Source organism: Phascolarctos cinereus, unplaced genomic scaffold, assembly GCF_003287225.1.
Source record: "Phascolarctos cinereus isolate Bilbo 61053 unplaced genomic scaffold, phaCin_HiC Scaffold_3;HRSCAF=262, whole genome shotgun sequence".
NCBI lineage: Eukaryota > Metazoa > Chordata > Mammalia > Diprotodontia > Phascolarctidae > Phascolarctos > Phascolarctos cinereus.
In genome coordinates, this window is record NW_027555736.1 from 46,716,615 (window position 1) to 46,744,603 (window position 27,989).

The following is a 27,989-nucleotide window of genomic DNA, read 5'->3' on the forward strand; positions in this document are numbered from 1 at the left end:
TCCTGCAGGGAAGCTCGTGAAGCCCACACTCACACAACCAGTCCAAGTGGCCAAAGTCATGCCGTCATCACAGCCACCCAAAAGCCTCAGACAGCTGTGTTTAAGATTTTGAATGAGACTCCCTGACTCATAGTCGGCCTGTCCATCATGGCAGTACCTTACCAGGAGGTAGGAAACAACTTGTTCAGTTGTAGCAGTTAATCAAAGGCTGAGACGCCCCTGGGTGTGGACGTTGTTCCCATCTGGAAGGCAGAGAACTGAGCCTAAGTATGGGTGTTCCACCAGTGGGTGGACTCTAGAGTCTGGTTAAGGTGTAGTGTCAGCCTATAAAAGGGCAGATTGGGCTGACGGGCCCATCAGGTAAGCATCCGAGTTCGAAAGTATACGATGATCAGCTGGAACCTGCCTAAAAATAGGAGCCTGCAGAGCTGGCATGAACTGAGCGGCTGAATGGGATTCAGGTTCTCCCGGCTGATGCACGTAATGGTGAAGTACGGTGCTCTGCCAAGATGGCACCTCCATGCCTCACATATGGCTTTCTGAATGTGAGAAGCCCCTTTGCTTCTTCAGGCTCAACATTATCAATCACTCTAACTAACACTTGGGCACGAGCTCAAGACCTTCATCATCCTGGCTGTCCTCCTCTGGATATCTTATAACTTATCAATATCCCTCCTGAAATGTGGCACCAGGAACTGAACATAACACTTCATCTTGCGGATAAGAAAACTCAGGCTCAGAGAGGTGAAGTGATTTATCTAAGGTCACATAGCTCATAAATGTCCGAGGCAGGATGCAAACATTTCATTCTGATTCTCAAGCCCAGATCATAGTGCTACCTAACTGCCTAGGTTTTTATTCAAGTTCTCAATTTAAATATATATATATATATATATATATATATACACACATATATACACACATATATACACATACATACATACATATATACAGACATATACATACATACATGCATATATACACACATATATACATACATACACATATATACACATACATGCACATATACACACATATACATAGATACATGCATATATATACATACACACATATATATACACATACATACATATATACACACAGAGATATACATACATACATGCATATATACACACATATACATACATACGCACATATACATAGATACATGCATATATATACATATACACATATATACACATATATACACATACATACATACATATATATATACACACAGATATACATACATGCATGCATATATATACACACACACACATATATATACATACACATATATACACATACATACATACACACATATACATAGATACATGCATATATACATACATACACATATGTACACATACATACATACATACATACATATATACACATACATACATACATACATATATATAGACCCCCCTAAACCAAGATCCTCCCAGTGCCACACCCTGTCCTCTCCTCATTCACCTTCTTGCCAAAAAGGTATTCTTTGAGACTTGGGGCGCAAAGTTTAAATTTTGCTTCCCTGGAAGAGGTCACTGGATTAGAAGTAGTTAGCATCAGCTCTGTCTCTAACTAGTGATGTCACTTTGGGCATGTCTTCTCAGGGTCTCAGTTTCCCCATCTGTAAGAAGGGCAGATGGCCCAAGAAGATCTCTGAGATCCTTTGAGATCTAGGCTGCAGAGTATCAGGAAAACTTTCAGAAGATACAGTTGGTAAGTTTCCTAACAATGCCAGGATTTCATGGATCCTGGTCCTGGGCTCTTTCCACTTAGCTAAACTATTTCCCCCTTGGGATTTGGAGCTTGAGGAAAACAGAAGCAGAGCAGGCCCAAGGGAATGATTGCCCCAGACCTCATCTACTCCACCTACTCCTTTACTTCCACAATGAAAATAATGGCAGGAGAACCCAAAGCTTAGAATCATGGACTCATGCCCTATTTAAAAACACAGTTGATTTTTAACCAGCTGGGCAGGCTCTGGGATTCCTCCCCAGGACCTGCCCCTCTGTCTCTGTCTTCAACACACAAAATTAGGTTTTTCAGTCTTTTAATTTAAAACACAAAGACAATTCAATCAAGAGCCAGGATGTATATAAATGCACCCTACCTCCCATTGTCTTTGATATCACATGCAGGACAGGGAAGACAGACAACATTCACGGGCCCAAGAGGCTGAAGACATGCTAGGGGAAGGGGCCAGCCCTTTCTCCTCCCCATTCTAAAGCAACGCTTGGGGCCACAGGGTCGCTGGCTTCCATCCCTAGTCCTCTGGTCTCTATTCTGGATTCCATTAGCTTGTCGGAGGCCTGTCTTCCTGGGCTGGGATGGCAATGTTCCCCTCCTCCTTCTCCTCTAAGGCCCAGCTGAAGCTTTCCCCAACTAGCCCAGTCCTTGATCATTACTGCCTTCCTCCTGACCTCTTGCCACAGTAAGAGCATACCAGGCATACTCCAACACTGGGTTTTAGATTGCTTGGTAATGCTCTCCAGCGATTGCATAGATGTGGGTCTTGTCTCCACAGACATAGCAGGAGTCCCCTGAGAGCACGTATAGGGCCTTTTCCTGTCTCTACCATGGTCTCCCCTGGCACAGGGATGGGGCTCAGGAAAGACTTGTCAAATGAACGAAACTGAGTGAGGAAGACAGGAGAACCAGACCAGGCAAGGGACGGAAGTCATCACCTTCCCGGCTCCATTCTACATGCCAAAGAAGTAGCTTCTTCATTCATTGCCAACAAGCACCTTGACGGGCTGGGGACTCAAGGCAGGGGACTGGGACAGGCATTGCTGTTGTTCTACTATTCCATGGCTTTCAAGAGCAACTCCATCTTCATGGCCAGGTTCAAATCTCCCTTCACCTTCAGCCTCCCGCTCATATAAGCTCCGAGGGGCTTCAGTTCTCCAGAGAACAGGGCTAGCAGGTCAGCCTCGGTCATTTCCAAAACCACGTCTGGACTGCAGTCGGGCACCCCACGCCCAATCTTCCCACTCCCTGGAGGACAGGAGAGAAACAGCTGGTGTGGTTAGGAAGATTTCTAAAGGTTGGGCTACCAATGTGTCTCCTGGCTAGGAGGGCTTCAAATGGTCAGGTTAGTCCAACCATCCTGGGGAACAACAATATTTAATATATAGTGCTTTAAGATGTGCCAAGCATTTTGCCAACTCTCCATTATCCAGAGAGACACAGATAATCCAAAACAGTGGATAATCCCCAATTCCTTCCAATTTGGCCTTGCGACAACAGAGTCAGAGACACCCACATGCACCCACATATGCATCTCTCTACCACTCAGTATAGTGTCTGCTACATAGGAGGCTCTCAATATATGTTTATTCAACTGAACTGAAATTCCCAACTTCAACTCCATCTGGCCTACACTATCCTGGAAGGGCCCAGCATCTCCTGGGGCAGTGGAAGGGAAGAAGTGGCAAAGAATCCACCCCAAACCATCTCTGAAATGAATGAACCACAGAGCAGATAATCCCCAAACTGGAAAATCGAGATTCATGCAAACAAAGGAAGCCCCAGCCCTGTTGGCAAAGAGAGGAATCTGGAAGCGCTTCTCTACCTGTAGTGAGATCAATGAAGTAGGTGCTATGTGCACTGTTGGGCAGGAGGATGTTAAACTGGTAGCATGCCTGGACTTGACTGACCAAAGCCTCAGACAGAAACAGTTCCATGGCAGCCAGCAGCTCCTCCACTGTTGGCCTCTTCTTTGCACCACCATTGCTGGTACTACTTGGGTTGCTGGCAGGTGGGAGGGACCCTTCTACTTCATTCACCATCTCCATGGTGTCTGATGAGTAGAGAAGCCAGATAATGGGAGAGAAGAGTGAACAGACAGATGTATTGATTGACTGACAACCCAACCCAGAACTGCAGAACCTCAGCGCTGGAACAGACCTTAGAAACCACATAAGCCAACACTCACCTAAGGCCAACGTTGTAGTGAGGGTCAAATGAGATAATATGGTTAAAGTACTTTGCAAAGCTTAAAGTGCTATATAAATGCTAGCTATGATTATATTACCTTAGACTTTATACTCCTCATCAAACAACTTGGGGGTACTGAATAGAGAAGGGAATCTCCAAGTCAGGAAGACTAGGGTTCAAATCTAGACTATAACATTAACTGACTGTGTGACCCTGGCCAAGTCTTCTTACTTCTCAGTGCCCTAGGCAACTCTAAGACTAGACATTGCAAAGAAGTGGCCAAGCTTCATCAACAGAGAGTTCTTTATCTGAGGGTTCCCTAGATCAAGGAAATCTCCAGTTGGGTTCTTATTTCTTATTAGACCAGGGTTTCAATGTCTCCAATTTGATAAGAGGTTACCAAGCTGGATCCCACCATGTCTCCCCCATCAGAAGGATGATTCTCTAAAATAACAGACATATATCCTCTTCCCTCTCATCTATCCCCTGAGCTGATTTTTCCATTTTGAGAGGTCCATTGACCCTACCTCAGACTATCTTCCCCAGCCCCTTTACTTCCTGGCAGATCAACCCAGCATTCCACCTTTAGTATGCTCTAGTGACATTTTTTGCCAGCCCATCTTTGGGGAGAGGTCTTTCAGGGATCAAGAACCACTGGAAATTGCCCAAGGTATGAGATGAGTGGCAGAAAGTTATTGATAAATGAGACAGTTAATGAAGTCAAACTTTCTTCAAGGGCCCCAAGAACTACAGATGAAAATCTGGGAGAAGAAAGGAGGAAGAGGGAAGCAGAGCATGCCCTCAGTGACACCATCCTTAAAAGTGTAAAGATTCATAGAATTGCAGAATCTTACACTCACAAGAGTCTTTAGACATCATGGACTCCAACCTTTCTCCCAATGCAGCAATCCCTTCCAGACCTTCCCTGACTGGTGAACAACCACACCCTTGTAAAAACAGGAAGCTGACTACCTCCCAAGGCACGACTCATTGTCTAGTTGCTGCAAAGCTGGGATTTCCCCTCCCCCTTCCCAGCTGGTCCTGCCACCTTTCCTCTATCTGAGGTCATCAGCTGAGCTCCAGCCACAAAAATGTAACTGATCAGAATGGAACTGCTCCACAATGTGGCTGCTTTGCTTAGGGGTCATCCAGTTCTTCCCCTTCCAGTCTAATGTCCTAAAATGCCCCATCCTCCCTTTCTTTTTCTTTTTTTTCCTTTTTTGGCGAGGCAATGGGGTTAAGTGACTTGCCCAGGATCACAAAGCTAGTAAGCATCAAGTGTTTGAGACCGGATTTGAACTCATGTCCTCCCGCCTCCAGGGCCAGTGCTCTATCCACTGCACCACCTAGCTGCCCTTCATGCTCACTTTCTTCATATTACTTTGTCCCTTTCACTCTCTATCCTCTTAGGCCCATATCTCCTCTCCCACAGGCAGAGTTCAGGGGTGGGATGAAGAGCTTCTCCATCCATCCCCACATTTACACATCAAGGCCTTCTGATTCTACTCCAACATTGTTGGCAGGGCAGCTTGGTGTAGCAGATAGAGAGCTACACCTGGCACCAGGAGAACCGAGTTCAAATCCTATCTCTGATACTAGCAGGGTGACCATGGGAAAGTCATTTCACCTCTCTGCCCCGGTTTTCTCATCTGTAAAATGAAGGGGATTAGACTCAAGATTCCTTCCAGCTCAAGAGCTATGTTCTCTTGTATCCATACTCTCGACTAACTCTGGACCCATCGTTTCTCATTTGGACTATTAGAACAGTCTCCTAACTGAAATCACAGGCTCTTCTCTCCCCAGCTCTACTTCCACACAGCTACTACTATAATCTTCCTCCACACATGCCCGACCATCATCACCCCCTCCTCTCTTCCCTCCCCACCTTTCTACCATTATTTAAAAATCTTCCATAGGTTCCTTATTGTCCATGGAACAAAACACAACTGCCTTAGCTTGGCATTGGAGGCCTTCCACAATTTGGTTCTCAGCCACCTTTCCTGTCTCATTACACACTGCTACCCTTTTGTACTGTCCATTGCAAACTACACTGGACCATCAGCGACTTCTCAATCTCTTCTCTCCTCTCCCACCTGTGCCGAGGATGCATTCCCTCTACCTGCTGAAAGCCTTCTCTCCCTTGAAGGCCTTCCTTAAAGTTTTTCTTGGTTTTAACCCAAGTCTGGTCCGCAAGCCTTATCCCTACATCACCAATTACCTACAAGATATTTCAAACGGGATGTCCCTGGGACACCTGAAACCCAACTCAACATCTAAGACAGAAATCATCATCTTTTCCGCCCTGTCCCAAACCCTCCTCATCTTCCAAACTTCCTTATTTCTATCAAAGAAAATCAATATCCTTTCCAGCTCCCAAGTTCACAAATCTGTCATAATGCTAAGCTACTCCCTCTCCTTTTCCCTCTCCAGCCATATCCAATCAGTGGCCAAATCTCGCCCTTTCTATCCCTGTAATCTCTCTCCCATCTAAGCCCTTTCTCCACTCACTGTAACCACCTCACTTCAGACCCTCATCACCTCTCACCTACATTATTGCAACTGCCTCCTTAAATATCTCTTTGCTTTAAGATTCTCACCTCTCTGGCCCATCCCCCGCATGGCTGCTAAGGTAATTTTCCTTTGGTACAGATCAGACCACATGACTACCCTCTCAATGGACTCCAGCAGCTTCCAATTGCCTCTCAAATAAAATATAAATCCCTTTCTTTAGCTTTGGAAGCCCTGCACAAGCTGGCCCTAGCTTTCCTGCCTCATTGGCTATCCCTCCTTCTCTCACATTCAGTGACCCAGCCCACCACGGCCTCATCTCTGCCCTCCACTCACTATGGTCTATCTCCCATCTGTCTTTGCGTTGGCCAGAGCTTTGTCTAAAATGCTGCTCTCTCTTTACCTTTAGGTACAGACTTCTGCGGGAAGCCTTTTCTGATCCCGCCACCTTCCTTCTACACAACTACCTTGTATTTAATTAACTACTTGGTATATATTTGCATTTATTCCCTTTACTTTCATGCTTATGTTATTGATATGCGTACCAATATATTTATTGGAGGGGAAGTTCCCTGGGGCAGGCATTGTTTTATTCTTGCTCCTTGTGTTCCCAAACAAATACTTACTGATCTCTCTCAGACCACTAGCTGAAAACGACCACTCTCTCAAATTGCTGGCCCAAAAACACTCTGCCTGGAGCTCTTTTTTGCCCCATCACATTTTACCTTTGCCTTTTTCTTATTTATTGATAATCCCCACTCATTACAGACTATAACCTCATTTTTCATATTCACACCCCCAGCCCTTTATACACAGATAGGCACCCGAATGTTTGTGGATTGAATATATCTGAAAGCCTCTTCACTCCGGCCCATCTACCTTTCTCAGCCGCCACAGGAGTATGTCCACTGCTGCCGGCACCAAAGAAATGGAGAGCCAGCTGTTGGATGGCACTGTCCAGGCCAGGCAGGGAGGGGGCATCCTGAGGAGCCTGCAGCACGGCCTCCACCGTCAGCTCTACCCGGTCCACTTCCAGACCCCAGGACTTGGTCATGTCATTGATCTCCAGCTGGGAGGGGGGCAGGGGAGGTGGCAAGTCACGAGGGGTAGAGAGGATGGGACGGAAGAAAGGAGGACGGGGTTGGCATTGCCTGGGCTAGGGGAAGTCACTGGATAATCATGCACTGTGTATTGTTCCCAAGCACCCAATCTGCCAGCTGTGGGCTTGTTCAGTCTTCTGGCATGAAGCTAGAAGGGAATGAGCCACACAGCGATCTCCAACCTTGGAAGGACTTGCACACCCAGGTCCCATCCATCCTTGAGAAATGTCCCTTGAACCCACTAAGGTTCCTCCAAAAATGCTACTGGGCACACAGTCATTTTATTTTGATAAGAATAGATCAAATTAGTTGTGAAAATTTTGTGATTCTTCTGAAAATTTGGGAATCAGTATGGTGGAAAAAACCTTAGATTGGGAAGTCAACAAGCATTTATGAAGTAGGTACGATCTTGCTTGAAGCCAAGAGAATGGGACAATAGGGATTATCAGAGACAAAATGATCCCTAAATTAAAATCCTTAATTAAATCAATTAATCCCTAATTAAGTCATTAATAATGACTTATTCCAACTCCCAGTAAAAATATTCCCTCAAACTTATACTAGAAGTTATATTTTCCAAAGCATTTTCCTGTTCATCATCTATCTCATCATGTCTTCCCAAGAGTCTATGTGAAATAGGTGGAGTTTATTTTACCCATTTGACAGATGAGGAAACCAAGGCCACTGGGGTGTATGTATATTAGTTGGCTCAAAATCCCACAGTGACAGATTCAGGCCTTCTGACTCTTGTTTTCTTTCCATTCGTCTTGTGAGAACACATCTTCCCTCTGTTACCCTCTCTCCCTCAACAATCCCAGACCCAGGTACAGCAGTTAGATAGACAGACATAAGGGATGCTTACTAGGAGCTGATCCCCAATCTTCAGCTTTTCCATCTGGATCTCACGCAGCTGCTTCTTCAACAAGGTCTTTGTCATGGCATTCTGGGCTGTCATGCGGGTGGCTGAGTTCAGGTCCTTCACCATCATCACTGATAACACTGGATCCCAGATGCGGAATTGGACGTCAGCCCCCACAGACACCAGTGCACCGTCCTTGCAGGTCAGCTGGAAGGGAGGAGGTGGGTCAGAGATGGCCCAGAGGTCCGGTGTCTGGACCAGTTTTCAACAGAGATGAGCAGAGATTCTCCATAGGTTCTAGCTGCAGCTATATTCATTCTGGTCATTTCTTCTCCCTGACATTCTCAGACACTCCCTAGGATCACAGAGCAATGACCTACCAGGCTCACTTTGGAACACCCAAGGGGAAATGGGGGTCGTTGGTACACAAGACACAGAGACATTCACACACGCAATCATAGACACACCTAATTAATTTATTAGTAAATGCACATTTGTAATTTGGTACAAGGGGAAAGCATTGGCCCTGGCGATGGAGAGCCTAGGTTCAAATCCCATCTCTGAGCAATATGACCATGTGACCTTGGGCTAGTCACTTAAATTCCAAGAGTATCAGTTTCCTCATCTATAAAATAAGGAGTTTGGACTAGCTGCACTCTGGACTCCTTCCATGGGGTTTATCATCCTACTGAGAGCCAAGCAATGTGCAAAGTACTGGGGACATACAAAGACTCACTGACATGGAGACACTCACTCAAATGCTCACACTCACACATCTCCTCTGCCCTTCACTAACTAGGAGATGAGATTGGTGGTGGGGCCCATTCACCTTTCCCAGTGGGCTCTGAAGCCCACCCATCACCCTCACAATTGGCTATTCCAGGAAAAGAGTTGAAGGAAAAGACAGAAGCCAGTAGAACAGCTGTTGTCTATGAGATTGAAAGGAGAAACCACTTCTCCCCTCTACCTCTCTCCTCACCCCACAGAGCCAACCCCAGCTATCTCCTACCATTTTGTGGTCTCACGGCCTCATCATCCTCTGTCCTTGCTGGCTGAGGAGCTGGCTTTATTTGTGATGGGTGTCTTTTTTTTTTTGGGGGGGGCTAGTTATGAGGCTGTCTCATGCAGGAGTTTTCTCCAAAATCAAATTCAACAGTAATTGGGGCAGATGGGAGAAGGATTCATTAATCCAGAAGCTGGGCTAGCTTTTAGGGCTCAAAGAGCCTCTTAGGCTACAACTCCTGGAGTACAGAACTCACCAATTCTATCCCTTGAACATCGCTTTGACTCTACTTTCTTTTCCTTAAATATTAACAGAGTCCTTTGTGGGGGGAGAGGGAAAGAGCGAGAAACAAAAACGTTCTTCAGCTCCAGGTAAGCTAAGGAACAGAAAGGGAGCTGCTGAGGCCTGGTGGTGGCAGAAGAGAGCTCTAGAAGAGGCTGTTCCCAAATATCTCTGGGAAGCCAGGGCAAAGGCAAAAAAATGGAAAAAAGACAAAATGGAAGAAAATCAGGTCAGTTGGAGGTTGCATTTTCTCACCATTTCCCCAAGTTCCTCAAATCCATAATTTCTCCTATTATCTACTTAACAGAAGCATTCTAAATCCCCAGTTGGATTCTTCCCCATGCCCCCTACCCCATCCTTCCCTTGGGGGCTCTGCTTTATCTCTGGGTCCCAGCCGAATGCATCCTACCAGGCCCCAGCCACAGGACTGACAATTCCTGGCCTAAACCATGCCCGCCTTCCCCCATACTTCACCATTATTTTATCATCTTTCTAAGTGTGTAAGCTTTATCTCTCGTCACCCACTCCCACCCGCCCCACCAGACCATGATCTCCCTGCGGGCAGAGACCTCTTCTTTTCCTTCTGCATCTTCCATAATGTGGAGCTTGGCCTGCAGGATGTATTTACTGCAGCAGGAATGGGTGTCTGGGAACCAGGACAAACTCCCAGCAAGAGAAACCTGGCATGAGTAAGTGAACCCTTCGGCCCATCCCTATAATCTGTCCCTGCCCACTCCATGAACCCAGAAGCATGAGACAAAGTCCTCACCAATGGGACACAGGTGACACTCCTCACCTTACAGGGAGGGACATTGAATGCTCTTGTCCGCAGATCCACCCTCTGCCAAGAGTCAATGAAAGGAAGCAGCAGGACCATGCCTGGCCCCTGAGGGGCCCGAATCCGTCCCAGACGAAACACAACCATCCGCTCATAGGTAGGGACGATCTGCAAACAGTGCACATATAAGCAGATTGGAGCAAAAAGGAGGGTTAGAGCCAGGGTTGGAGGGCCCAAGATGGCCCCTCCGCCATGCAGGCCTGCCACTGACTTCTGCCAATTTCCCTGGGTCACCACACATCTCGACCCCCTCACTCTCATCTGACCACTACTGGAAATGAAGAGAAAAGATTAGCTAGTTTAAAATTTCCCATCTTCCTCCTGTATTGTCTGCCTATGAGGAGGGCAAAGTGCTTTACTCCTTTCCTACTCCAGAAGCCAGGGAAAAAACATGCCTAGGAGAAGGCAGTGAGGCCCACAGAGTTCATAACTTGCCCCTTACCACAGAGCAGCTGATGGACAACAGGACCCGGACTAGAACCCCGGCTCTCCAATGCACAATCCAGCACACGGAATTCCCTTCCTTAGTCCATCTGGTCCAGAATTTTCTAGGGTTCTTTTATGGGAAAGGCTGGTCATTCCCTAATCAGTCTTCATGAATGGTTCTGCCATTCATCATTCTATCCAAATCCTTCTAAGACTCACTTCTATTTCCCACCATCTCCTCTTGGGGGAATGGATTCCATACACCTTACCTGCTGGAAGAAGCAGGTTATCTAATTATTTTTTCTCAATTGGCCTGGCAGGAATTTCAAAGGACTCTATGCGGCCCAAGTATTTTGGGATTTGGTGATAAAGTTCAAGTTCATCTTCTCTCTATCTAGCAGAATTTTTTAGCTCTTGAATATTTAAGTATTCAAAACTCCTATATATGGAACTTGAAGGGGTACAGAATGGTTTCCTCATATCTGTGAGGTACTGTCCCCATCTTACAGACAAATCAAAGGCTCAGTTATTTAGAAAGGTGGGATTAAGGGATCACAAATTAAGAGCTGAGAGGGACCCTCAAAGCTTTCTAGTCCAATCCCTTTATTTTACAGATGAAGAAATCAGTAGCCATCAAAGTTAAGTGACTCACTCAAGGTCACACAGATGGTATGCAGCAGAGTTGGAGTTGAGGTCTTCTGATGCCAATGACAATTATTGCTTTTGTACCACACAGATCTGGGAACCAAATCTAGGTCTATGGCTCAGAGTCCAACACAATTTCTCATAGACCATGCAGCTTTCCTAGTGTTTTGTAAGCCAAAGAGCACCATCCTCATGCTCCCTTTGATGAATACAGACACCCTTCTCTGGACCTCCTATGGTTCTGTCATAATCCTTCACGAGGTATGGTGACCAGAACTATATATACACTATGGATGAACACATCCATTATAGTCCAATGTGAGCGACAGGACATGGTCTTCTGTTTTTCTCTGATCATCCTTCCTGATAATTAAGGATAAGGTCTTTGGTTAGGGCTAAAACAACCTGCAGCATCCTAGGGACAGATGATGGACTGGTGCCTTTCCTTGTTAATATGCATTGTCCAAGGTAGAACCTTTGGTTTCCAAGACTAAGCATATGTGGGGCAGACAGTGAAGGGATGCAGAGGACATGGTCAATGAACAGGGCTTCCAGACCTGGCTCGCCCCTTAAAGTGTCTCAGTCACTGCACTGCTCCAAGCCTCAGTTTCTTCATCTGGCTAACGGTGATCAGTATGCGCCTGCCATCATACGGGCATTGCAAGGAAGAAGGGGAAAAAATAAGTCAGGAAACGCCAAAGCCCACTGCAAAGGCTGGAGATGTTGGGCAGACAAGGTCCCCAGCCCCTGCCAGTTTTACCTTCAAGGCAAACCATCCAGAAATGGGGAATGTGATCATTAGTAGCAGGAACACCAGGAAACTGATGATGCCGTGGCAGATGTAGGATGGCCAGCTCTGGGGAGAGTCTGTTGGAGGATGAGACAGAGACAGAGGCTGAGTAGCCAGCAACTCACAGAGGGGCCTGACCAAAGGGTGGGGTGGGGGTGGTTGCTATGGAAGCCTCATCAGGAAAAGGACGCTGGGCTTTCCCACTCACTTCCTTCCTTCTTTAAGTTCCTCAAGGGAGGGACTGCTCCATTTTAAACTGGCAAACAGGAGGCGCTTAATAAATGCTTGTTGAATTGTTGAGGACACCACCCTCTCTCTAGACACACAGGCTGGAGAATTTCAGAGTGAACCTCAACTCCTCTGTCTCTCTCATTCTACCTTAATTCAAGCCCTCATCGATTCTCATTTGGACAATCATGGCAGCTTTCTAGTTTCTACTGTCCTCTCCATCCCTTCCCAATACAGCTGACAAAACAATCTTCTTAAAGCACAAGTCACTCCACTGACCAAGAAGATTCAGTGACTCCCTAGTTTCTCAAGGAAAAAACAAACAAATAAACGTGGCCTGACGTTTTAAACCCTTTCAGTCTGCCTCCAGCCCACCTTTCCAGATCGACTTCATGATGCCTGGTCCCCCTTCTTGGCCAGCCAAACTGGCCTGTTTGCAAGCTCAGCATTCCACTTCTCCCCTGCTGGCTTCCTGTACCAGCTGTCTCCTCTGCCTGAAAGGTGCCCCCTCCTTACCTCCATCCCGGAGAATCTCACCTTTCCTTCAAGGCTCAATTCTACATTCCATTCTCTATGGGAAATCCTTCCTAATTCTCTGAGCTACTAATCTGCTCTCCCTTCTCAAATTATCATGCATGTACATATGCTTACAGCGCTGGATGAATGAAGGAAAAACACACGTATTAAGCACTTGCTATGTGCAAAGCACCATGCTAAGGGTTGGGGCGACAAATAGAAAAGTGAGACAGTCCCTGCTCTCAAGGAACTCCCAAACTAATAGAGAGAAACAACTTAAAAGGAGAGTTTAGCTATAAGAAATAAAGAAAAGTCCAGTGACTCCCTAAGGTACCATCTTTAGCATCATCTCCATGGATAAAACCACACTGAACCATTTCATAGTGCCAGGGATTTGAGTGATTAGAACTTACTTATACTATATAAATGAGTCATATTCTCCAACCCTAGAATGCAAGTGCTATGAAAGCAGGAGCTGTTTTTTTTCCCTTTTGTCATTATATCCTTGGCCCCTTACTTGGAGCCTTGAAAACATAAGGCACTTAATCAATGCTAACTGCATTAAATTGCATTGGATCTTACATGAGTCACTTCCCTCTGTGCCTCAGTTTCCTCATCTGTAAAATGAGGAGGCTGAACTAGATGATCTCTGGCATTCAGGCTTCCTATAGAACTTGGGACCAGCCCTTGGAAACTTTCTGAGATTAATGGAATCTGTGTTCCATCCAGTCTCTGTATGTCTTTCTGGAGCTTCCCTGGTTAGCTCCTACTTTACTCTTCCCCCAGGTCTGCCTTACTCTATGAGTAAGAGAGGCAGTGAGGTGGCATTAATGGATATAGAGTCCTAGACTTGGAGCCAGGAAGACCTGCATTCAAATTCTGCCTTGGACACTTACTAGCTGCGTGACTCTTGGCAAATTATTTTACCTCTGTTTCTTCCTCTGTAAAATGGGGATAATCATGGCTACTACTTCACAGAGTTGTTGTTGGAATCTAATGGAAAAAATATAAGTAAGTTGCTTTGTAGACCTTAAAGTATTATATAAATATTTTTGTTATAATTGTTACAGACTTTCTCTCATTCCCAACTATATAATAAGTGACTCACACTCCAGAGCTTTACTTTTTGTGACAGAGTACTCATATGATAGAAAGGTTTAATCTATCCTTTTTAAAAAAATATATATTTATTACTGTAAGAAATGCTACTCTTGCATTATTTTGGCCAATACATTGTCAGACATCACTGAGACAGCTGAAGGATTGTTCAAATTCTCAGGGCCAAAGAGTGAATAAATATCCACACCACTCATCACGTTGACCACATCACTAGAACATGAAGCAGGACCAGCTAATGACTTGGTTCAATATTCTATGAACTACAATAAGATCTCTGACCAGACTCAGGAAAATAAGATGATAATCTCATCCCAATCTTTTGTCACTCCACCCCTCTCTCTGCTTTGCTGCCCCAAACCCTGTTCTTCATCCTCACTGCGACCTCCAATACCTCTTGGTTCTTTCCTAGGCTATGACCCCATTCATTGACTACACTCTCCTCCCTTTTCCCATCCTGAGCCTCTGGTGAACCAATTCAACTCTACACTCTCCTTTTCTCTGAAGGCCCTTGCCTCCTTATTTTATTGAAGATGTTGCCCTGCCAAGCCTCACCCTTGGATTATTCCCATCATCTGCTGCCTTTCCTCTAGTTTACATGAATGAAGCTGGAGAGACATCAAAAAAACCAACTAGTCTACCAGCCCCAGTAAAAATTTATGTTTCATCCTCTCAACTGGGCCCTCACTTAGGCATGGCAATCCTTTCACATCTCTCTAATCAATTCACTATGCTGCTTACCAAAGTGCCTCTTCTAAATCCTTCCAATTCTCAAACCTCCCGTGGCTCACCCTCCCACCATCCTCTCAGCTGAGAACCTTGCCTCACATTTCACTGGGGAAAAAACTGAGGACATTTGCCAAGAAGTCTCTCCTTTTCCTTCCTCCTCATCTCACATCACTTAAACACCTTCTGCCTCTATCTCTTCCTTCATCCCGACTCATGGGAAAAGGTGACCTTTCTTCTTGCCGAGGCAATTCCCTCTACATGCACAAATCATCCCATTCTATCCCATCTTCTCCAGTAGATCACCTCCTCAATCATCCCCAATCTTTTTAGTCTTCAATTTCTACCTTCTGGCTGCTTCCCTGATACCTTCCCTATTCATTAAAACCCCACACTTGATTCTACCATCTTTGCTTGCTATCATCCAATACACCTCTCTTCCCCTCTGTGGCCAAATTTTCGTGAGAAAGCTGCCTAGAGCAGACTTCAGAAAAACCTGGAAAGACTTATATGAACTGATGCTGAGTGAAGTGAGCAGAAGCAGGAGAACATTGTACACAATCACAACCACACAGTACAATGACTCACTTTGATAGGCTTGGCTCTTCTCAGCAACACAAGGATCTAAGACAATTCCAAAAGACTCACAATGGAAAATGTTCTCCACATCCAGAGAAAGAACTATGGAGTCTGAATGCAGATCAAAGAATACTATTTGCTCTCTTTTTTTTGGGGGGGGGTTTGTTTTGTTTCTTCTTTCTCATGGTTCCCCCCATTGGTTCTAATTTTTCTTTACAACACGACTAATGTGAAAATAAAAAAAAAAAGAAAAGAAACCTGTCTAGAAACAGGTGTCTCCCTCTTCTTTTTTCTCTCTTCTTCTCTGCAAACTTCCAAACGAATCATTCAACTGAAAGTCCTCTCTCCAAAGTTACCAATGATCCCTCAATTGCCAAGTCTAATGGCCTTTCCTTGGTCCTTACCCTTGACCCCTCCACAGCCTTTGACACTGTTGATCCTTCTCCTTAACGGTAACTTCTCATTGTTATCTTCCAGTTCTCCTTCTACCTGTTTGAATACCCTTCTCATTCTCTTGTGCTGTATCTTCATCCTGTTACTAAGCTCATAGGAGGTACTTAATAAAGGCATGTTGACTTGACCTGAGAGGGCATTATGGGATAAATTAAAAATAGCAAGTACAGTTTTTCACTTAGCCAAGACTACATTAAAACTGGCAGGCCTGGCCATATCCCAGAATCCTCACCTAAAAGCCTATTTCATGTGATAGCAAGGGTCCATATGGAAATAAAAGTAATAGAAATAAATCATATTTTTCATGGCAAAATCTAAACCCAACCCAGAAATTCCAATATGATAATATTTCTGATCAATAGTGGAAAACCTAACATACTCCTTCAATAATTTTCTGAAGGGACTTCAGATGTTTCCTTAAATCACAGTTCAATCTCCCTGACTTTTCTAGGCTTCTTGGCAGTCTACATTATTGCCATCAAAACAGAAACTCTTCATCCCTTATTATTGAAAAAATGGTTCTTGGATCAGTGAAGAGATTCTAGAGCCTCTTAAAAAAAAATCAAGGGGCAGCTAGGTGGCACAGTGAATAGAGTTCTGGCCTTGCAGTCATGAGGACCTGAGTTCAAATCTAGCTGTGTGACTCTGGGCAAGTCACTTAACCCTGATCGCCTCACCAAAAAAAAAAAAAACCCAAAAAAAACAAATCATGAGACAATTATTTCTTAACTCATATACCACACTTTGTTCAACTATTCCCCAATTGAAGGGCGTCCCCTTAGTTTCCAGCTTCTTTCTACTGTAAAGAGAGGTGCTATAAATATTGTTATACATGAAACCTTTTCTTCTTTCTTTGATATCATTGGTGTACGGTCCTAGTGGTGGTATTACTAAGCATGCACAAACTTAGTGGCTTTTGGGGTATAGTTTCAAATTGCTTTTCAGAATGACTATACTAGTTGGCAACTATACCAACCTATACCAATTTGCACTAGCCTCCCACAATTAACATTTCCCTTTCTGCTCTAGAACTATGACCTTGTTATTACCAGCACTGATAAAAACTAACAGCCACCCTTCCCTAGAGCTAATCTTTCTACTCCCATGTTAGGCCAGGCTCCAGCATATACCAACTCAGCCCTACAGGTCCTCATCTTTATTCATGCCATGGCTTCACCTAGAATGCCCTCAGCCAACACAGCCCTTGACAGTTTATTTTATCTCTTACAAGTACCATCTCCCTCTTCAAACTGCTGTTTGACTTTGCCCTTACTTACTTGTGAACGTCTTTATTCCTCACCCCAAAAGAATCCTATGCTCCAACAGGGGAAGGGACTATTTCTTTTCATCTTTTTGATCCCCAGAGTCTAACTCATAGTAGGCACTTAAAAGTTTGGTGAATTTGATTAAACTTGTTGAATGCAGGGGTACAACTGTACAAATAGTTCATTGATTTCTATGTGGCTTTGCAAAATAATTCTTTGATTTAAAAAAAAATTGGAGCTGATCTACCTTCTGTTGAATAAACATTTCAATTAGACACCAATTATATACAGAGCATTCTCTTTGTCACTCTAATTCCTTTTGGCTTAGGTTAATGTTAAAGTTATTTTGTTTCCTCAGCAGACTGTTAATAAAATGAGGCAGCCTAGATACATGCCAGGTGACAGAATAAGGTAAATTCGATATTAAAAATCTGTCATAGGTAACTCACAAAACAGATGATGCATATATGGATAACAATGTTTACCAAAGTGTAGATACCCAATGAAAACTGGTACTTGGTAGTACATTATTTACAAGCTGCTGAGCTGTAAGAAATGGCATGCTTGGCTCTCTAGATCCAGACTTGTTTTGAAAACGCACTGAGTCCAAATAAAAGCAATTCTAATATGACAGGATGCACACTTTATCAAAATGGTTTGTCAAAAAAAATTAGCTTCATTATACTATGAAAAGGCACGGGAATATTTTGAAAGGTTTTCAACAAGTACTGAAACATATATCTCATTCCCTGAATACTGTAGTTAACTGAAGTTTTAGTGTATAAGGAACATTTGCACTAGATAAAGAAGTCCGATATTCAATGACCCTAAGACTTCCCTCTAAAACAAAAACAATATAGCCGACTCACAAAAAGCAGGAGTCATACAGAATGCAAATCACTATGAAAATCAGCATAAAACATAGGATAGGCTTGTCTACATTAACAAACACACAAAAGAAGTAAAAATTCCCAGAGACCCTATTTCTTACCTCTATTCTTTCTCACCTAGCCTTTCCTCAAGGAAATTACATACATACAAAATTTAAATTTAGAGAATCACTACTCCATATGGCAAACCTGAATATTTCAATCAGCTGCTTAGATCGCTATAGCACTTTAGAAATTTCTGATGTACATTATTCTCAATTGATGAGGTAGGCAGGAAAGGTACCCTCCTTTTCCTATTCCCATGCCTTTTAAAAAATAGAAGAGGAAAATTGAAAGTTCTGTTATAGATGAACATTTGGTGGCTATACCTGTAATCACTGGATCTGGCAGTTGTGAAATCAGACTCCAGCTAAGCTTCAAATTAATGAGTTTCATTTTCAGATTTGGGTCTGACTTATGAGGAAAACAAAACTGAAAACTTCCACAGGAAGACAGCTGGCCAGACTTAGGAGACTCAAGAGTGAGGGATACAAAGAAACAGTTTAATGACTTCAATTAGACCCTAAAGTTAACTGCCTCCCAAGATCCTAATTTAAATGCCTGCTTCATCCTATGTGAGGGATCCACAGGAGAAGAAATGTAAAAGCTGAAAATGTATTTAAGGAACCAAGAAAGGGAAAAACAAATGTATCTGAGGAGTCAAGAGAGAAATAAAGGCAGCCACTCATTACCAAACTTTCATATCCATGGCCAGTGCAAAGGCCAAGGATGAAAAAGGAAGTCACGTGTGAGTAACAGCACAGATTTGTGGCAATTTGGTTGGAAGGGAGAGGGTATGGTTTGGGGGTATAAGGCTTAGAAGGCAGGATGAGTCCAGGCTGTGAAAGCTTTAAATACCAAACAGAGAATTTTGTATTTCATATTCAGTAGAGGGGCAACATGGTCCAATGTGAGCTTTAGGAAAATCCCTAAAAGGAATGAAATGCTAAGAGTAGAATTTCAGGGGACATGACGATGGCAGGATGGTGGTGACAGCTCTATCCCAAATACCCTAGGTTTATGCCTCTGGGTAGGGTTTGGAAAGCTCACCAAATTAGTCCATCAAGCAGGCTCAGGCAGGGATGGAGGTGGAGTGTGAGACACTCAACCTAAGCTAGAGAAAGAGAAGGCATAGACTATGGCAATATTTCCTGACTCTCAGGCCAGGCCCCATATCCTCACATCTGGCCTAACAGTATATCCTCTGCCCATTACCAGAGAGGAGATCTTTCCCTAGGGTCCAGTTAAGAGATTCTTCCACTGGGGCAGCTAAGTGGCACAGTGGATAGAGCACCAGCCCTGAAGTCAGGAGGACCTGAGTCCAAATCCGGCCTCAGACCAAACACTTGATACATACTAGCTGTGTGACCTTGGGCAAGTCACTTAACCCCAATTGCCTCACCAAAAAAAAAAAAAAGAAAGAAAAAGATTCTTCCAGGTCCTTGGAAAATTCCTTGTATCAGTTTTCAGATCTGAATGGGTTTCTGGTCCAGGTCCTGAGTTAAGTATTAAACGAATCTGATCTCTATGCAACAGGCAAAGGTGGTCTAGCTTCCCAGCCACAAAGCGTTAGGTTCAAACCATGCAACAAAGTTTTCTCAAAATTATACATCTCAAGCAACCCATATGTCTTATCTGATAACTGACCCCATTTTCATGCATCTTTTTTTTTAGCCATATTTTTTTAAAAAAGAAAAGAAAAATGCACATCTTTGGAACAAAAGAATTAAAGGCAGCAATTTAAAAGAAAAATACATCATCAAAGGACACAGTGAGGTGTAAAAAAAGTGTTTTTCTCTTTTTGTGTGTTTTTTGTGTGTTTTTGGTTTTTTTCCTCTTCATCTTGCTGTAGATTTCCTCTAAGAGTAAATATTGCAATAGTCCATTGTTTCTTTGATTGAATACAAACACTTTGGGGGGGGCCTGTTTTTCTGATTTCAGGGGGGAATTGAGCTTGTTTGCTCTCCCCTTCCCAACTTGGAAAGCCTCTAATTTTTCCTCCAATTAGAAATCAAATTACCTAATCTTGTATCCTGGGTCAGATCCTATCTGTCTCTTCCTGTATTCAGGGTCCAGTGCCTAGCTGAGGGGGCCTCGCCCTGACCTGCTGTACAATTGGTACCCTGCCAATAAATCGAAATGCTCAGAAACTCAAACCTTTGTTTCCTCAGTCATTTCAATCAATCCACCTGCCACAATTCCACTCAGTGGATGGACCACTGTATTCATTATTACATCCCACCACTCCTGTCTTCTTCTCTCCTTCCCCTTCTCCCCTACCCCCTATCATCTCACAACCCTCACCCCATGAATCTTCAACATTTTTCATCTGTCTATAGGATAAAGTCAAAATTCCTCTGCTTCCCAAAGACATCACATCAATGAAAGTCTTAGAGGAGAACCACAGGCCAGCCGAGGAGACAATTTAGGCAGAAGAACCTTCCTGGTGTCCTTTAAATCACACCATTGCCTACTCAGCTCCTATCTAGGGCTAACCCTGTATCCAGTGGTAGGGAAGGTAAGAGGCTACTCTGGGACAGAAGCCCAGGAAGAGATCTTAATGCCTACTAGGTAGACATCTCTCTTTCCACTTCCCCCTGCCCGCCTTCTTTGTCCTTTCTTTCTCTTACTGGACTGTTTATTAAAGCTTGTTTACTTAATGGAGGTTAAATACATTCCTCTGGGAAGCTCAGGGAGTTCCCAATTCAACTCTGCCTGGAGCTGAGGGAGGAGACAGACATCTTACCCATGCAAAGATAAATAATCCAAAGCAAGATATGTTAAGAACAAGGGCAGCTAGGTGGCACAGTGGATAGAGCACAGGCCCTGGAGTTGGCAGGACCTGAGTTCAAATCCGGCCTCAGACCAAACACTTGACACCTACTATCTGTGTGACCCTGGGCAAGTCACTTAACCTCAATTGCCTCAGGAAAAAAACAAAAGACATGTTAAGAGGCACATGAAGGTGTTTGGTTAGTAAGGGCTACAGGAATTCTTAAGAGGGAGAAATCATTTCTGGCTGGCAAAACCAATGAAAGCTTCCTGGGGGAGTTGGGACTTGAGGGAAGCCTTAGAGTATGGGGAAGATTTGGACTGGCAGACAGGAGAGGTAGAAAGGAATACAAAGAAGGAATACACACAGGGTACATAGGAAGGCCATGGAAGGTGGCCCATACCTCTCCAATTGTAAGGGGAAATGATGTGTTCCTTAGGTAAATGGAAATAAAGCTTTCAATGAGGGGAGAGGAAGGGCAAAGGAATTTGGAGTGGAAGAGAGAAGTACTGGCCTTTGTCAGGGTGATTGAAGACAGAAGAAAAGAAGAACGGAAAGGGCAGCTATACAATTAAAGCTTGAAAATCAGATTTGAGGATCTTCTTGAAGACGAGTCCAATGGACTGAGGAGGAAGAAGTAGCTGGCCCTCCAGAGGGTGACTGAGGAGAGTCACAGAGGCTGTCAGCTGGGAGAACAAAGAGAAGAGGAGGAGGAGGAGATGGTGATTTCTTGCTCAGGGGGACGGAGGCAGCTATTTGGGCAAAGTGATAACAATAGAGGAATCTGTCACCTTTCTGGGGCATGTAACAGAGGACATCCTGAAACTTAGAAAAAAAAAGAAAAAACTGCTTATTTCTGGTGATTTCTGTGGGCACAAAAGATACATTAAGAAGGAACCTCAAAACCACTGCCAATAACTGTGAAGTCTTGGGCAAAAAACTGAAGACCATGGGGACATAGATTGGGTTTTCTTCATTTTATCTATTTACAAAAAAGGATGCGGGGAAGGAAAATTAATTTAGGTGATAAACAGCTGGCTAAGAAAGTAGTGTCTGAGAAGGGGATTCAGATATGGTTTAAAATATAAGGATGACAGATTCCTCATCAGAGATGGGAGTGCACCTAACAAAGGCAGGTGAAAATGAATTTTCCTGGCTTGCAAAGCTAACCAAAAGGATTTTAAATTAAAAAGGATGGGGGGGGGGGGCACGAGTGAAGACTGCTCAGGTCAGTCCCCTAAGTTAGATACTTCAGAGAGTAGCCACAGAGAAGAAAGAAAAATCACATCTAAAACACCCAGAAATTCACAGAAGACAAAAATACAAAAAAAAAAGTTGTAAAACATATGACCTCCAATGTCCATATGCAAATGCCCAAAGTGTAGGCAATAAATAAGAAACAGTAGAGGGCTTTACTAAAAAGAGGCAAATTTTACCTGGTAGGTATGACTAAGAGTTGGTGGGATGCAATCCATGACTGGTCCATGGCCCAAAAGAAACAGTGTAGGTTTGTAAAAGGAGGAAGAGAAGGAACACTGGTTATTAACAAGGCATAATCATGGGAAATCCAGGAACCAGATAAGGGAAGAATAATGGAGAATATTAGGGTAAAGGTAAAAGGAGAGAGAAAAAGTGATTTTGTCATTGGAGAATCCTACAAACCACCTGAAGAAAAAAAAATAGCTAGGTGAATTTTGGAAACAGATCACCAACCTGACACAGAAACACAATACAGTACAATAGTTACAGGAAACTTCGATTTCTCAGACATTGCTGGAACTCTCTCTGACAAAAGCAGAGAAGCTAATAATGACTTCTTGACGACTCTACTGACAATTTCATCTTTCAGCAGGTGAAGGAACCAAACGAAGGAATTCTATTCTGAATACAATTCTCACTAAGAGGGAAGAGCTAGTTGCTGGGGCAGAAATGATGGGAAGCCTGGGGGAAATGATTATTTCATCCTGGAGTGACAAAAGAGGAGAAATCAGCACATGGGCCAATATATACCCTACATTTGGGGAAAGCAAATTTCCAACGGTTAAAAGGAAAGATTCCATAGAGTAAAATGCTTTTAGTGAAGCCTGCCCAGGAGGGATGGATTGAAGAATTAAACTCTAAAAACAGAAAGGAAAATGATTCCATCAAAGAGGAAAAATAGGATTGGTCTAAAGAGACCAATGTAGATACACAGGGAACTTTCCAACCAACTTAGATTTTTAAAAGAAATGCACAGGAGATGGGAACAAAGTAACAGGTAGTTCATTCTCAGACAACAGAAAATGAATATGATCATGGCACAGTCGTGTAAAAATGATGCCAGTAATGTAAAAGCTCAGAATGAGCTGATACTGTCAAAGCAAGCTAAGAACCACAAAAACGAAGTGTAATAGCTACATTGGGAGAAAGGGAAGAATCCAAGAAGGGATAGGAGCTTTTGATCGGGCTGAATTACATGATGAGAACTTACAACAGAAAGAGGGCAGAGCTGCTCAAATCTTATTTTATTTCTGTTTTCTCAGCAAAGGAAAATACACCTTTACACGGGAAATGGAAGAACCAAAACGATTCCTGGGGAGTTGATAGCTAAGATGATTAAGGAGACTGTCAGAAAGTACCTAACTACCCTTGATGAATTCAAGTCACCTGGCCCAGGTGAACTACATCCTCAGGTGCTGAAAGAACAGGCAGAAGTGAATGCTGAACTGCTGTCAGGGATAGATGAAAGAGATCATGGAAAACTGGAGAAATACCATGGGTCTGGAGAAGGGCAAATGTTCCAGTTTTCAAAGAAGGAAAGAGAAAAGAGTCTGAAATCATTTGCCAAGGAGCTTCATTTCAATTCCTGGAAAAATACCTAAAAAGGATAATTAACATGAGGGTGAAAGAATAACTAATAAGGAAAGCAGCGATTACAAGAGCCAGCATGGCTTCATTGAGAACAAGTCATGGTGGATTAAGCTCCCTTGAATGATTAAACTAATAGATGAGTGGAATGCTATTATTAAATTAGTTCATTTAAATGATTAAACTAGTAGATGACAGAGTTAACCTAATCTTAGCAATGCTTTTTGATAAAGCATCTCATTATTTCTGTGGAAAAGACAAAGAAATGGAGATTAGATGATAATACAATCAGATGAATTCAGAACCGAGAAAATTAAATTGATACTGTCTCCATTTCTATAATTGAATCTGTTTGGTATCACCACCGACATTTTGCAGAACCATCTAAGTCACACTGCTTTGTCTCTGAGTTAAGTTTAAAAGTTCAGCTTCCCTATAAATCACTTTCATGAAAAGAAACCAGTTATCTCTATCCCACTAGCCGTCCTTGACCAATTAGAGGAAATCGGTTATCTCTATACCATTAGTTATTCTTGTAGGTGGACTATATCAATCAGAATTTCTTAGAAGGAAGGAGGGATTGTTGCTAGCCCCACGTTGCTGATTTCCAGCCAATCACATTGTCCCCCAAGCCTGTGATGCTTCAGACTTTGTAACCAATCATATTGTCTTCCCCATCTAGGATGCTACAGGCTTTGTAGCCAATCATATTGTCTTCCCCATCTAGGATGCTGCTTTCCAATTTTTCCATGCTCCTCCTTTTGTCTGTAAAAATGATGTATGCCCTCATTCGGGGTCTTTTTGTCATGCTGAGGAACTAAAGACCCCTTTTATTGGTAACTGCTAGCCTTCCCAATACACTGAACATGCTTGGAACTTTGTGCCTCAGTTTACCTTAATTTCAATTTCTACAGAACTCACTGGATGGTTTTATTCAAAGAGTGGTTATGAATGGTTCACAGTCAACATGGCAGGAAGTCTCCAGCTGAGTATCTGCACTTGGCCCTGTGCTGCTAACATTTCTTATTAATGCCTTGAATGAAGGTATACTCGTCGTATCTGCAGATGGCACAATGATGATAGATCACACAATGGATGTCAGAATCAGAATTCAAAAGTATCTTGACAGGCTACAGCACTGGGATAAATCTAACAAGATGAAATTCAATAAATAAAAATGTAAAGTCCTGCAATTGGAGGCTAAAACTCAACTTCACCAGTATAAGATGGCAGCAGGCATGGCTAGACAACAGCTGTTCTGAATGAATCAGTATCAGCCTCAAAGGATGATGCAATCTTGGACTATATCGAGAAGGTCATACTTTGAGTCCAACTGTAGGCTTGCTGGACTTCATTTGGAGTGCTGTGACCAATTCTGGGTGATTTGGTTTAAGAACACCAATAAGCTAGAAAATGCCCAGGGGAAGAGCTTCTAGGATGGTGAAAGGCCCTGATGCCATGTCAAATGGGGAGCTGGGCATGTATACCTTGGGAAAGAGAAGATCCTTCCAGTGAAGGAAGGATTAGATTTGCTCTGCTTAGGGGCTGATGCTCCATGAATACCTGTCAAGTATATTATAGTGGGGATCCCTTTTGTGGATTTGTTGGCCACGGAGGTTCCCCCTAACCCTCTAATTCTGTGATTCTGTAAGGCTAGATAAGGAAGATCTAGACCAAATGCCAAAGCAAGAAGTTTGGATTTTTTTCCTGAAGGTAATGGGGAGCCACTGAAAGTTGAGGAGCGGTTTTAGGACAAACCACATTTTTAGGAAGTGAGTTCAGTAACACTGGGCTTACTAAGTCTTCTCTGGCAAAGGACAAGGCAGCCCAGCAAATACAGCATTGCTGGATGGGTCCAAGTTTTTACTACTGACTCACAAGCTCTGGACCTCAGTGTCTTCATCTGGGAAATGGGAATAATGTTCTTAAACCATTTCTAGATTTTAACGCTTCTCCTTCTACAAATCCCATGAGCTTGTCAGGTTCTCATTAAGAGATTCAGTCTCTCGATTTGTAAAACAGCCATGATAATTCTTGCCCTGCATACCACAGTAGGATGAGGTAAGTATCAAATTAGATAATATACAGGAGAGTCCTTGAGAAAGTTTAAAATGGGCTGTACGGACGTGGGGAGTGATTGATATTACTAGAGGTAGAGGTAGAGTTCCCACGAGTTATAAGAGGAGCTAAAAATAAATACATTTTCCCAAGGCCTTCTAAGATTCGCCACTATAGCTCTTCAGAGCCCCCTCCTGCATAGAAAAACGGACTGACCTAGACATTACTGATTTGGAAGTGGAAGGGACCTTCAAGGTTATCTAATGCAACCTCCTCTTATTTTTCAATTGAGGAAACTAAAGTAGGGCGAAATTAAGCGATTTGAGGTCACAGAGAGGGGGAAATAACAACAAAAATGATACTAGTAATAATAATAGCCAGCATTTATATAGCACTTACTAGGCATTATTTCACTTGATCCTCACAACAACCCTGGGAGGTAGGTATCATTATTATCCTCATTTTACAGTCAAGGAAACTGAGGTAAACAGAGGTTAAGTGACTTGCCCAAGGTCATACAGCTAGTAAGTGCCTGAGGCCACATGTGAACTCAGGTCTTCCTGACTGGAGGTACTCTGACTTCAATATTCAGCATACAACACCCCCTGCTAAATCTGACTTTAATTCAAGCTAATTCAACAAGCATTTATAGATCATAGTGCCAAGTACTAGGCTAAATGCTGGGGATACAACACCCCCCCCCAAAAAAAAAAACCAAAAGCAGAAACCAGTCCCTGCCTTCAAGGAGCTTACTGGGAGAAAACAACATAAATATAGATAAATAAATATGAAATAAGTTTAGGATGTCTTGGAAGAGTTGGTACTCTAGCTAAGCTGCGAGGGGAAGTAAAGACCCCAGAAAGAGGGGTGAGGACAGAGAGAAGGTTCAGCAGCGGGGAAGAGCCTATATGTGGAGGCAAGCTTCACTAGTACACAATCTAGCTCTGGAGTCAGAAGGGCTGGGTTCAAATCCCACCTTGGATAACTACCTGCACAACCCCGGCAGGCCTCAGTCTCCTCAGCTATAAAATGGGAGCATTGGACTGGACAACCTAAAGCCCTTTCCAGTTCTGCACTGATGATTCCCTATGCTCATTCTAAGCCCTCCCAGATGCATACCCTAAGAAAGAGACCCTGGGGTGAGGATTTTCTAAACAAGATGGATGCTGCCCTCATACCCTGGGAGAGTAATGATGAGGTTACATTACCTCATTTGGGCCTTATGACAACCCTGTGATTAAGTGTGGCATTATTACCACCCTCATTTTACAGATGAAGAAACTGAGGCTGGGAGAGATTAAGTGACTTTCCCTGGGGCATACAGCTAGTAAGCTCCAAAGCTGGATTGGAACCTAAGTTTTTCTGTCTCCCAAGTTCACCCAACTCTGCTTGGTGGCCAGGCCAGCCCAGGTCCCAGGCCGAAAGCTCAGTCTGACCTGCCATCGGCTGAAGGGAGGCCCGTAACCACCCCTGACCCTCGCACCCCTCTGGGGAGAGCTGATGTGGGTGCAAATGAGGCATGTCCCCCTCCCCTCTCCTGTCACTCACCCACATCCTGCCCCAGGCTCAGCCGGTCTCGCCCTAGAATGGTGGGGAAGAAGCCCTGCTTGGAGCCGTAGATGCCCAGGCTGGATTGCTGGAAACGGTCAAAGTCGCCCAGGGGCAGGGCCCGGTAGCCAGACCTGCTGAACATGATGCCTGGCGAGGGGGCTGCTCCCAGCCCGCCCTGATGGGCACGACCCACCTGCCTCAAGCAGCCTCCGCTCCGCTCCCTGTTGCTAGGCAATGGGCAGGGAGCAAGCGGGAGATGCTGACAGTCACGCGCCCGACATCAGCCCGGCGATGGTCCAGCAGGGTCTCAGCCCCCCTAAACAGGGACGGGGGCACCTTCCTGGAGAAAGGGAAAAAAAAAGAAAGCAGGAAGATGAGGTCCCTCCTGTGCACGCCACCCAGGGGGCCACCCACGCCCTGAGTCCCTCCCCACTTCTCCTGTCTTCCACCCTCTGCACCTGGGTGAAGCCCTGCCCAGGGGCACCCGCCTCCCTCCCCACCAGGGGCCGGCGGCTTCCTGGTCGGTGACGTCATCCAGGAGCCCGGGCTCGG

The 27,989-nt window shown here is 44.0% G+C and overlaps 1 protein-coding gene across 5 annotated transcripts; it reads right to left on the reverse strand.

Moving 5' to 3' along the window:
- Positions 1-2,042: 2,042 nt before the first annotated feature.
- Positions 2,043-27,982, reverse strand: STOML1 (stomatin like 1). Of its 5 annotated transcripts, none has more exons than XM_020994609.2 (8): positions 27,896-27,982; positions 27,631-27,777; positions 12,367-12,473; positions 10,494-10,643; positions 8,416-8,619; positions 7,333-7,522; positions 3,581-3,808; positions 2,043-3,003 (listed from the first exon to the last, which is right to left on the reverse strand). In XM_020994609.2, the coding sequence occupies exons 3-8, from the start codon at positions 12,403-12,405 to the stop codon at positions 2,810-2,812; spliced, it is 1,005 nt and encodes a 334-aa protein (XP_020850268.1). In that variant the 5' UTR covers positions 12,406-12,473; positions 27,631-27,777; positions 27,896-27,982; the 3' UTR covers positions 2,043-2,809. The 5 variants fall into 5 exon arrangements, with proteins under 5 accessions (XP_020850268.1, XP_020850266.1, XP_020850267.1 ...); XM_020994607.2 differs by having other exon boundaries at positions 27,435-27,777; XM_020994608.2 differs by lacking the exons at positions 27,631-27,777; positions 27,896-27,982 and adding an exon at positions 18,538-18,626.
- Positions 27,983-27,989: the final 7 nt, after the last annotated feature.

Bases quoted from the DNA above. Each gene is read 5' to 3' on its own strand.
- STOML1 (XM_020994607.2), bottom strand. From the start codon at position 27,579: ATGTTCAGCAGGTCTGGCTACCGGGCCCTGCCCCTGGGCGACTTTGAC. The intron at 12,474-27,434 runs GTGAGTGACAGG...ATCCTCCAACAG, and splicing joins GAGCCTGGGGCAGGATGTGG to ACTCTCCCCAGAGCTGGCCA. The intron at 10,644-12,366 runs GTAAAACTGGCA...CACTGTTTGCAG, and splicing joins CTGGATGGTTTGCCTTGAAG to ATCGTCCCTACCTATGAGCG.